Genomic DNA, 13123 nt, shown 5'->3' on the forward strand with positions numbered 1-13123 from the left:
CTAACAGAACTATCCAGATTTTCATCATATTGTTTCATAGTCAAAATTTGAGTTCAGTGAGTGTCGGCTCTTGTTTCGGACAGCAGAACGATCGCGCGATTTGCCCAAATATTGTGTTCTGCATTGCGCGGCCGTCAGCCTGTTTTGTCCTGTTTCTGCTCAGTAAGCAGATAGTTCGCGCATCCGAGTGAGTAAACAATTGGTGCGTGATCGGACGTATTTCAGGCAGGACTTAGAACATTCGTAAAATCCGAGTGTTTGGTTCTGTTTTTAATGTTCGGTGAATAAGTTTGCGGTTGAACGTGTTTTGTATATGATGCGAAACATTTGTAAAATTTAGGTTACTTTGCCCTCCTTTGGACGGTTCGTAAGTAAATTGATGAATATATTTTAATATTTTTTCAGCATATACTGTTTTTGATGAACGCTCTATATTGCCGAATAGAGCTCCCTATTATTCACCTTACCCACTAACACAAATTTTTCTTCCCGAGACATCTATGAAGGTAGTATGGGTTCCCTGCATCTTCACTAGTAGATGTTGAACTAACATTCCTTCCCTTCCTTCCGTGATTGTAAGGACGTGGCCAGGTATACAACTGCTACTGTATAGGAAAGTGTAATAATCCCAAGTACCAATTTGAGACAATATACAGTAGATTGCTCAATTGAGCATTGTATAGCCACCCACGATTTGTACAATCACATATGCTATGCTATGCTATTGTTTCACCGTCAATTTTTTTTTTGAAAATTGCTGATTCTTCAACTTTGAAATTTCACAAATTCCATTGGAATACACCCAACTTGTTATCAACTTGCCCTTTTGTCCTTTTCGACTATTTTTCGTTTTCGACCTTTTGTCATTTATGATTTTTTGTCATTTCAACCTTCTGTCTCTTTCGATTTTGTTCGACCTTTTGTCATTTCGACCGTTTGCCTTTCGACCTTTTGTCCTTTGGACCTTTTGTCTGTCGACCTTTTGTCATAAATTCGATATTAGGTACTGGTCTATCACGCACTCTATCTTAAAGAGAAATTCACCCCATAGGGAAAATTTAACTTCTGAATTGTCAAGAAATCCGCTCAGAGACTGTACGCATTTTTTGAGACTTCATTAAAATGGAAACTGCTCAAAATTTGTTACACTAACTTGTTACACATGATTTTATTAAATGTTTCGATAATTTCCTGGGACCAGTTCCAGTAAAATCTACGCTTTCAAAATGTCTTAATACAGTTTCTCCAGGAAGTGTGCTGTTAATTTTTCCAAATATTATTTATTACGCCAAGCTTATAAAACTCGAGGTCAATGAGGTGAAAACGATACGGTTGGTAGATGGGTAGATCATTACTTCCACTTCGGAATTGCTTTTCCTGTATTGCAGGCCCCAACTGGTTGAGCAATACACAAGTGTTGCGTGCTTGAAAGATATATTTCTTTTAATTTATTATTCATTTTTGGCGCTCGCCTTACGAAATGCTGTGCTTTTCAGTTTTTATTATTAATGATCTCGTAATGATAAATAGGTGCGTTCCATTATTCACAGCCCAGGTTACATGCAATAATGGTTGGCTTCGGCAGTTGTGATATAGAACTGTGGATTTCTGTGAGCCGACAGACCGACCGACTGGTCACTCCCCACCCGTTTAGATTACGAAAGAGCGCGTTTCTGCAACTCTACTCTGCCACTGCCCTACCGTCGCCGTGTTTCTATCGTTGCTCTGCATGTGTTTTGTAGCAGCATTTAATGTGAATTTATGATTTTTTCCAGGCCAGACGTTTTTTTTTTCATAATACGTTCTTACCCTCCTGTTTTATGGTCTCCTTTTTAGTTAATAGCCATCGGCTTACATCCGTTAGGATCAAGCATCACGAAACGCCACAAGTCTGCTTTCCAACTTGACCACAAATCCGTTGATGCCAAACTCTAATGTTTCACGGCGAGGATAGATGGCAACGAAGGTATAGAACTTATTGAGTAGTGCTTGTTTTGAATGGTCCATTAATCATACCTTTTGAACAAAAATCGTGATTCATTACACGCTGCAAATTGCACGGTAGCGTGTGAACTGAGATTTGTACAACCTAATCGTTCAACAGCTTCGGTGAAATTGTGCGGAATGAATTCTTTGTTACTATTTTCGTCTGAACGAGTTTCTTGTACATTTAGGCATCTGTATAATTCTTAAAAATTGTATCTAGTTTTAAATTGATTGATTACCTCAGAGAGTTGTTCTTAAAAGCTGAATAATGATTAGTTTCATATTTGAAAAGCAATAATCACAATAATCAAATAGGCGACATTACCTTTCGTTATATCGTACACAAATTTGCTCAGGAAGGATATAAGTTCACTTCAATAACATTATTCCGTTATTCATTTCCCCCCAGTTTTACGATAATCTCACTCATGATAACATCCATAGTCTAATTCAATTATTTTTTGAGGCATGGAAGCCGTTTTTTATACAAATACAAACAGCGAATAAAAGCAATGTACACGTATGCCTCAAGTCCCCCCATTGATAGCAAATTATGCAGAACATCATGATTTGCAAGGATTTGAGTACTAACATTTGCTAATACATTGTGGGATTCTTTGAATGCGCTTACCATTGAAAAGCACCCTTTGAAAGATGCCTTGTCACAGACAGCCATCCGATATTGCCAGTGTGCATGCAAATCCACTGAAAGGCAAGCACAAAAACACAACAACCCAAACCGCAACACAATCTCCATTCACTATCGGATCTACTACGCTACCCCATCCTCACTAATGACAAAGCAAAATGCCTGCATAATGCTTTGGTGATTGATTTTTTATGTCATGTCATCCAGTATTGATGGCAAAACCACCGCCGCACACCGCTCTCAGGACTACGGCGGTTGTTATACGTTGGTACATTCCCTACCGCTGCTCCCCGTTCAAGCATACAGCGTTCGATATCAACGTTTATCGATGATGACGTATCAAAGTAGAAATCCTGTGGCATTTCACAACCGGCGGCCCCACATCACATCGTTACATTGATGTACGGTAGCTGTGTATATGTTATACGCTGACGACGACGTTGCAATAAGGTAGCAAAAAGATAACACTTAACCGGTACGGTGATGATAATGTACTGCCATCTACACACAGCAAACCTGCTCGGCTGATGTTCGTGGCAGTGTGCTGAAGAAAAATGTTTGTTGGTTTGTTGAGTCAGCCTAATTTACATCAACTTGTCGGTTGCTATTGATGATTGAGATAGTAAAATGCTACTTCAGCGTTCTGCGATATACACATAATGATTGTATCATGTTGAATCGATTGGACTTGATTGTAAGAACGAAAATTTAATATAATTAAATGAAGTGAATCAAGCAACATACGAGTTTTTTTTTCGTTTCAACATTTATATAGAATCATGCTGATCTACTAAGAAAGTAATCCCATTTAAACAATCTCATTCGAGTCATTTCGTTTCATCATATTCGTACCGGAAAGGAAGATGTTATCTGTACCATCTACAAAAAGGCAATAAGCAGAATGTATGTAGTTAAGAGTGGCGACACTGTCAGAATTGGAACAAAATTCATCTGTCATTCCCACATAAAATCGTGTTCCGAACGATCAGAAGATCTGTCAAATGCGGCGCATGTCGCCACTCTTAATTACACACACTCTATCAATAAGTTGGATTGCTGTTATTACTGCAATGTCACACCGCTGACCGCTTCCAAGGTACCTTTTCCAAATGAGGCTCAAACAAACTACAACAGAGTTCATGCATAACCATAACGCCCTTTGATTTTGGTCTATGGTCTGCGTGTTCGACATCATAAGCGACGTGTCTACTTGATCTGAACAGCTCGCGAACAGAACATTATTCGGGACCCCAGAAGAATTCGTAGTCCCACCAGGTACATTCATGTAGTGGACGCCCGTTTTGCATCGTTTTGCAGTTCTCGTTTTAAATTACCTGAACAAGTTTTGTAGGATTATTTGTACAGGGGACAATTCTTATTGACCCCATACACGCTCTGACATGTTGTACAACTTTGACTCCGTCCCAAGGTAATTTGGTTCGGTTGGAGTAAAGTCGTAGCGTCTGTGCGTAAGTTGTAAGACTGTTGAACAGTACAATTTTCTTACAAACGGTCCGACTTTACTCCGGCCGAACCGAATTTTCTGGGGGCGGAGTCATAGCTATACAACAAGTCGGAGCATGTATGGGGTCCCTTAGACATTTGAACATAAAAAATATTAGTTTGCCATGTTCTAACCATTGACTTGATTAGTTTGCCATGTTCTAACCATTGCCATATTCAAGGGGTAGCCGTGATTTATTAACATAGCACGATAACAAGCTTTTTAATGAATTGTTAAAAATGGGTTTAAACTACATAGCATTACCACTGTTATTATTATTTTCCAGATTTCGAGGCAAGTTTTACAATGCAGTTTTTGACCCCCTTTCCCCCCATGTACGATTTTTTTTCAAAAAAGGATTTTTTTAGAAAAATATATATTGCTCTATTAGTGGAATGTATTCAACCGTCTAAGACGAATTAAGATACGTATTTCGACCACAACTGTGTGGTCGTCTTCAGTGTCTTGTACTTGACTCGACTTCGAAGTCGATATTATATTCCAGCCGAAATGTTTTCTACACTTAACTTGAGGGATGCACAAGATCGTTTTTTTTTCAGGCACAATTCACATACCAAGTGTAGGTAGATATCTTGTAACGTTCGACGGATAATTTGAATTAAATTTAAAAGAAATTCAAAAGCTTTAGACGTTTTTATCTTTTTAAGCAAAATCAATTGTGAATAAATTTTGAAATTAGTTTTTATTATTGTAATTAAATTAAAGAGAATAATATTTAGATTGAATTAAAGCTTGATTATTGTAAATTAATTATTTTTGTTCTTTTCTGTATATATTTTATTTTATTTGAATTAATTTAGCTTTGGACGTTTTTATCTTTTTAAGCAAAATAATGCTAGAATTCGTTAAGTCGGCTTGACGATTCGAAGTCCAAAGCGAGACCAAAATTCAACCAGTCTTTGCCTGACTACTTGACTGTCTTGGGATAATGAAATGTTTCGTGCGGTTTGCGTCTCGGCTGAGCAAAGTGGTATACTGCTTCAGTGAGTGCAGCAATGGCTCCTGAAAGTATAGAGCTCTTTTTCAACCATTTGCTTAAATCTAGGAAGGCGCCAAACTGCTATCGCCATTCGAAAATCTTTAAAGAATAAGCAATTGTCCTTCAAGGTTTCCTGAAGGATAGAACCCTTAAGCTCGTTCATTTTCGCTCGCACTAGAGGAGTAGAAGTATCGCGGTTTTTCAGTTCCGAGTTTGTGAATAATACTTTCAAAGTGAAACGTGTGCACCTTCAAAGTCTGTCGAAGTCTTCCAGATCCAGCTTATTTTCCGTCAGTGCGCCTGACGATTACGCGATTTTACTACCATTTGCCGGAGGAATTATTTGGAAAAAAAAAGGTAATTCGTGTAAATAGATTTTAATTAGTTTTTGATTAACATTCGCGTTGGACTTCCAGCGCATAGGCGCTTTTTTTTATACGGGCTGGAAATTTGAAAGCGACCAGCGGAGTCAATTTGGGGTTCCCGTCCGAATTTCGTTGTGGGTCGCAGAGCGACCATTCGAGCTCGTGTGTCCGTTAAGGCCCGCCTTTCGAGGTAGCTAAACGGAGAGGAGTGAAGTTCGCCAGTCAGTCGAGCGAAACTGACCCGACAGTCGCCAAAAACTGTCGTAGAACCACCCGTACGCTACAACCCCCCGTGGTCAGGTTCCGAGAGCCCGGTCCCCGTACGTCGCTAATTATCGTACGCTGGACCGAACCTGAACCAAGAGTTAGTGGCTTTCTTTTAGTCCTTGCCCGGTGAATCGGAAAGGTACGTGAAGCCGGGTCGTAAGGGAAAGTGGGCTACTAGCTCGAGGGAACGGTATTCCGGGCGCTCTCGAGGTTCGTAAATCGGAAGTCTTCCGTCCAGCCGCCACTCCCTCCGCACCTTTAATTCGGCCATTTGCGCACGAGCTCACACCGCCATCTTGTGGAGCAACGATCGCCCACTGGCAAGCCGCCGGTAACTCGACGCTCCGGAGACACCGACGTCACCAGCACGGTCGAACGAGTCGTCATCGTCCTCGTCGGACAGTCCAGCGTTTCGGCACCCCGCCGGAGAAACCTACGTCTTCGGCGTCCCGCCGGAAAGCCATCCGTCTTCGGCACTCCGCCGGAAAGCCATCCGTCTTCGGCACCCCGCCGGAAAGCCATCCGTCTTCGGCACCCCGCCGGAAAGCCCTCCGTCTTCGGCACCCGCCGGAATCCCGCCATCGCTACGAAAATCCTGCGCAGGTACGTGGAAACATTGAAATCATGGCCATGAAGTTTCCCTTATAAATAGTAAGCCCATTTAGCATGTCGTCCAACCCGAATGAATTCCCTTAAGAATAAAATATGTTGAATTAGAATATCTGGATGCCAATTGATTTTATTTGCAGCATTTCCATTTAGAACACACTGTTCTCGTACGTTTTAGTCTTTTCGTTGGTAGATTGGTTATTTCAGACTTCTATTCCTCTTCGGTCAGTGAGTATTGGGTTGAGCGAGCTTAAGGGAGTACGAGGGGCAATAAGGGATAAGCGGAGCGGGTTTGGGTTTCCGTTGGTTTGGCAAGTGGTTTGGAAGATTCAGCCAGCAACCGTTCGAGGATTTCCCCTGAGGTATTGTCTCAAGAAAGTCGGGCAAAACAACAGACTGGTGGTCTCTCACACGTGAGAGTGGCGCTACAAGCCACCAAGGTTAATAAATCACCTCATACGATTTTGCGAACGGTTACAATCTTTATCGGTAAAGTTAAATTGTTAAACTACAATATTTAATCATACTTTTTACGACATGTTTGCATTGGCGTGTATAATCGAGTCTAAATAAATGAGCTCCGCACCTACGCTTTAAACACATACTTCAACTCATTGCCGGCTCCGCATCAACATTCGATCAAGTTCTCTGGACCCCCATCGCCATCCGGTGGTTTCTCCCCGTTCTCCTGACTCACGTCCAGTGCGCGACTTTCATTAACCTGCGTCTGGTAGTTGATGGTCAGCTCCTCGCCGGCTCACAGTGGGACGGATTGAAAAAAAGACGGTCAAAAGTACAAATATGGCTTAGAATGAGAACAAATGGGTATGTTATACTTAATGTGATGAAATTTTATAATTTCAACTACATTCATAACGATTGTTGTGATTGTAGCATTCAGTACATATACATACATTTTCATGTATTTTACCTCATTTTCAAATGCCTCGGAAAAAACCTGCGGGCCCTGGCGGGCCCTAAATTTGGTTTAGTTTGAAAATATATAATGTAAACTAGTAGCCATGCGATTTTCAGCGCTGGGTAATGATGGGTAAAATGTTTTCTGACCACATGAAAACACCACCAAATGAGTAAATTTTGAAATAGGGCCAAATTCAACTCCATAAGCCAAGGGTGAATATTTCATAAATTTGTGAAACAATGTATGCAATTGATAGCTGATTATGTAATCTTTGAAGATGCATTGAGTTTGAAATGATTGAATAACAAATTTGAAAAATATTGCGAAGATATCATACTTCATATTTATATATTATCAATGGTGTTAAAAACAGTTTTCATGCCAACTTCAAAGGTACCCCAATGGGCACAATATCGTCAAATTGACTCAACCAAAGTAATTTACAATGTTTTATAACCTGTATAATGCGAGAAAAATATTTTAAAAATAGAATACATCATTTTGAAAAATGACCTTTTGACCCTCTTTCTAAGGATTCGTCCCTCTGTGCGGCTTCGATCTTCCTTTTAGCAAAAAACGCCAACCGGAGCAATTCGCATCCGAATTCGCATCCAAGCAACATTTGATAAAGTGAATAACGACATACTGCTTGCAAAACTTGAAAAAATTGGATGCTCTACAACATTCTGCAACTGGCTTCGATCATATCTAGTGCAACGCCAAGTGACCGTCATCACTGGAGATCATTCATCCCACTATTTTTCGAACAGCTCCGGAGTCCCCCAAGGAAGCACGCTGGGTCCATTGTTGTTTTCGCTCCTCGTGAATGACGTAACTTTTATCCTGCAGCGCCTGCTGTTGATGTTTGCAGACGATATCAAATTATACATCGTTATTCGAAATCTGGCGGACTGCCAAGAATTGCAGAAGCTCCTGGATTTGTTCAAATGTTGGTGTGAGCGTAATATGATGGTCCTGGCTATTTCAAAGTGTTACGTAATAAGCTTTCATCGCACTGCCGAAACCGTGGTTTTCGATTATAGTATTGCAGGTACAACTTTACAACGTGTGGATCATGTTAAAGATCTAGGCGTCGTGTTGGATGACAGGCTAACTTTCAGACGTCATTTTCCAACTATGATCGACAAAGCGAATCGCCAGCTTATTTTATTTTTAAAATCTCGAATGAATTCCGCGATCCTTTATGCTACAAAGCCTTATATTGCTCATTGGTACGCTCTCAACTCGAATTTGCGTCTGCTGTCTGGAATCCATATGAAGCTGTTTGGACTGCTCGGTTCGAAGTTGTGCAACGCAAGTTCGTACGATATGCCCTGCGCCATTTCCCACGGACGCACCCGCTGAGTTTATCACCGTATGCTGATCGCTGTAGCCTGCTGGGGCTAGATACCCTTGATAAGCGGAGAAACGTGTCGCAAGCCGTATTCATCGTCAAACTTCTGTTATTCGAGTACGATGTGCCAGATTTGTTAGCAAAAATTCCATTTTATGCACCATCACGATCCCTTCGACCTCGAGATTTGCTCTTCGAAGAAAGGCATAACACCAATTATGCTGCCAATAGCTGCTTTGTCGCTATGATCCGCCATTTCACTGACCAATTTCCGCCATTTCGGACCAATTCGACTTCAACGTCAGTTCATCCGCGTTTCGTCAACGGCTAAACAGATATTTTATCAACTGACCTTTAGTTTTAGGTTTTCATGTCAGTTGACAATCGCTTCTCGCGCGCGTTGGACGTCTATTCCGATAGCCAGTGCCTTTGCATTCGAACCTTGAAAGAACATTTGCACTCGACGCAATATGTCATACAGGAGAAACACTCTTGTTGTGGACTTCAGTGGCCTACCAACGCGACCTAGTCTCGAGATAGTGAAAAGGTTTTTTGATACTAAACTCAAATTAAACATGGAGGATGTAAAAAACATTCAACTCCATAACATTAAAAACTGCGTGTTTGTTGAACTGATCGATGAAAGCGAAGCACTTCGGCTGCAGAAGCAACACCTCCTTCGACATTCATGCGTGCATCTCGATGTGCACTACTACATCCCCGTGTACGTGGATGGCCCTACCGCTATCGTAAGGTTGCATGATCTGCCGCCTCAAATATCTAACACTACAATCTTGCGACACATGAAACAGTATGGCAAAATTGTATCCATACACAATGAGGTATGGAAAAACTTCTTCCCGGGCATCCCGAACGGCGTTCGAGTGATACGACTGAGGCAAGAGAAGCAAATACCATCTCGTATTGTAATTGAAAACGAGTCCACACTCGTTACTTTCCGAGACAAGCCAGCCGAACCTCGTTCAAATGGCTCTGGTGCATCAACAGTGTCAAGCGAAGAAAATTCAAATCAAAACCGAGAAGCATCAAACTCAACCGATAGACAGAACAACAACGATGAGTAAAACAAAACAGATAACCCATCGGCAGGAGCCTATCCAAGTGAAGGCGACAACGACGACGGTGACGGCAATAGCGAGAACGGAAATAACACCAACGAGCTTGAATACGGCACCGCAACGGCAAAGAGAAGATTGTCAACTGGAACAAACGAAACGAATGGAACGGACGCCATAGAACAAGAATGTAAAAGAACATGTGAAGATCAGAGCTGCCCAGATGAGCTAAAATATAGCGATGGAAACTTTTCCAAATCAGAGTGGAAAGTCTACAATACCAGATCTAAGAAAAAATAATTTGAATTGTACTGTTTTTATATGGATTACTATAATAATAATCTTTCAGAGATGAGCCAGCCTAGGGCTGCAAGTCTCCACAATAATAAAAAAAAAAGTTTTAATGTAGACGACACAGTCAGATGAAATAAGCAAAATAAACAATAAATAATAATAAATAAGGGGTATCATCTGGAATATCTACGTCTTCACCCGCAAGGTTTTCCTTGATGTACTTAAAGTTTTGCCGTTGAGGAACATCGAAGTCTTTTAGATTTTCTACCACAGCTCAAACTCGTTAATTATGTCCTTATGGTGCTCTTGACATTTTTTGTAGAATATTTCTAGACCAATGTTAGCGACAATGCGATCATATATGCGTTTGTTCTTACATCCATTCATGCGAATTTTTGAAAACAGAACCAGATCGCTGTCGAATGCTAAGGGATCAAACGTCTCATACTCTTCCAACATTACTTTAAATGTTTTTGTTTCGTGCGCTTTATTCACCGCCTGGTATTCTTTGGTTTTGTTAATTTCCTCGCGAATCCCGTCAATTTCTTCCTTATGTGCTCCAATTTCGTACTGTAAGAACTAGTGAATCCAGTTACTCGTTCTGATTTCTTTCAATGGCTCCCAAGTATTGCTCTTTGAGCTATACTGCCGCTAACCGCAAGTCTAGCACAGCTGTATTATTACCGTTTTCGGTACCAAGGACCAGTCCATTTGCGTGGGTACCAGTAAATAACATATACTAACCATTACATATTATTGTGAGACTTTGCATGCAGTAGTCAAAGGTAGAATAGGGGTAAATTTTACATCCGCCTATTCTGCCTTAAACGTGTACAATTAACAAATTCCGTGTGGCTCAAATCTCGCTGGCGACGATGGCACCCCTATGCTGGGGACGAAGAGAGAAGAGAAGAGAAGATAGTGGGAAAATCGTATCGGATCGAGACTCGACAGTCGGGAAGCAACCAAGCTGTTGACGACAGAAACGAAAGGCGCACACTGATTTCTGTAGCGAAATTTTATTGGTTCGGATTTCTGAGGCGTGACACTTACCTGAGTGAAGCGCTGACGCACGTTGCTTAGGAACGGCACCTAGCATCGTAGGCCGTGGTTCCTTAAGGAGTTTATCTTGATTTGCATCAATTCCATTAACCCCACATTCTTCGGCCTGAGCAACGGGTGGTGCTGTCGACAAATCAAATGATGTACGGTTGAATGGATTCCCTCGATCTCCTCTCGGCATAATTCCAATTGCTGCTGCAAATCAGCTAACTGTGGCGACGTTGGCTCGGATCGCTGCAAGCAACGCTCCAATCGGATTCGTAACTCCCGGATCATACTTTTCGATGCTCTATATCTCCTTGGGAATCACCAGACGACTCTGGTTGAAGAACACTGATATCGACGGAAGTATTAAATGCAGGCATAGTTTTGTCTCGAAGGGGAGAACTGTGTGGTTGGATGTCCAAACCTGACGGAAGCCCCGAAGGTAGCTCCTTATTAGCACCTGCTGCGTTTGAATCAGTATGGTTTTGATTGGAGATTTGCTGCTGAATCGTTTGAGCGGCTGGCAATTGACTTTCTGCTGCGCTTGCTTCCGGATCCGCGCTTTCGATCCAATCTCGGACCCTCGTTCGGCTATCTGTACGACTCACCTGGCTTCGTCTCTCCTCTTCGGCCGCAATTGAAGCTTCCAGCAGCTTCCGTTGCTCGTGAATGTATTTCTTTTCTAATTCTATTTCTACTCGCTGTCTTTCCAATTCGTGTCGTTCCTGCAGACGTGCCATACCCTCTGCTAAGTTCACCGAAGATCGACTGGCGACACTAACCTTTGATGAGGGACGAGAGAGGCACCGCTGGCACCGGGTACACACCCACGAACGATCGGTAATCGATCCTGATACGCCAGCACAACTGAAGTGCCACCACACATCGCACGAATCGCATTGGACCATATTGTCCGCTTCATCCGGTCTGTTGCAACCAGCGCATCCATCCTTCTTGCCGGCAGATTGCTGACTCGCCATGAAATTTTTGAAGTTTGTTGACGACAGAAACGAAAGGCGCACACTGATTTCTGTAGCGAAATTTTATTGCTTCAAAACTGCAAAATAATGATTGACTGTAGTGTAGGGTAATTAGATTTTAGGTAGAACTTACATTTCAGTGGCCCTCCAAACATGTATGTCCTTTGTTTACTGCCTAACATCGAGGTTATTAATTAGTCCTTCACTAGCTTTAATTTAGGTTTAGGAAACTAGTTAAGTGACCAAGTAGATTAAGTTAAATAAATCAATAGTTTAAGTTTAATATTGATATCTTTCTCCCACGTTTCTTAATTGTGTTTTCGTTCGTCATTCCACTGTTGACAGCCCACCGCGGTGACATATTGGTAGTGAATCAGTCAAGCGGTAGAATCGGTTGTTCTAGGGTGACCGACTCGACGGTGGCACTCTTAACACAAGCTAAAAGACAGTTGTCGTTAAGCCAAAGTACGAAGAACCAGACGCTAAACAAGAAAAGTGACCACGCGGTGGCGCCAAGGAGAGCCGGTGTCAAGTCGAAGTTCAAAGAACCGTGTCCAGGGTCGCAAAGTTTCTCCGGTGGAGTTCTAGAGAGCAAAATCCAGGCCCGGAAGTATTCCCCGTTTGACCGCCCGCACTTGGGTCATCGGTAGTACCCGGTTGGAACCGTTTCCAGTCAGAGCAAGCTCATCTAGGTTCCCGATCCAGTTTAGATCCTGCCAGCAAGTTTCTTGAGGCAATCAGGAAGGTCCTAGTTGGTCGTGAGACACCAGACCACGTAGAGGAGTCGTGAATTCCGGAACTGCTACACCCGTAGCCTCGATGAGCGAATCCCAATAGTCGCCATTGTCCTACCAATATATATAACAAATTCATGTTTTCTCGTTCATTTATTTCATTATTCGTAATACAAGATGCTATGTACTATCAGCAAAAAGTTTTCACATGGAATTAGATGAATTTTATAGTGAAATGGTTAAAAAGTTGATAAATAATGCTTCAAATCAAATGTTTTAAATAAGCATAATACTTGAGAATCATGCATACATCATTTGTAGTTTATGACTAATTGG

General features: G+C 41.8%; 2 protein-coding genes across 2 annotated transcripts in view; both read right to left on the reverse strand.

The window, feature by feature from the left end:
• LOC134205184 (neurotrimin) overlaps positions 1-13123 on the reverse strand; it is a 972131-nt gene that overhangs the window by 179066 nt on the left and 779942 nt on the right. The window lies entirely within an intron of this gene.
• Positions 11361-12219, reverse strand: LOC134218358 (uncharacterized). Its single transcript, XM_062697301.1, has 2 exons — positions 12187-12219; positions 11361-12122 (listed from the first exon to the last, which is right to left on the reverse strand). Exon 2 carries the CDS (start codon positions 12051-12053, stop codon positions 11361-11363), a length of 693 nt encoding a protein of 230 aa, XP_062553285.1. The 5' UTR covers positions 12054-12122; positions 12187-12219.

Source organism: Armigeres subalbatus, chromosome 1, assembly GCF_024139115.2.
Source record: "Armigeres subalbatus isolate Guangzhou_Male chromosome 1, GZ_Asu_2, whole genome shotgun sequence".
NCBI lineage: Eukaryota > Metazoa > Arthropoda > Insecta > Diptera > Culicidae > Armigeres > Armigeres subalbatus.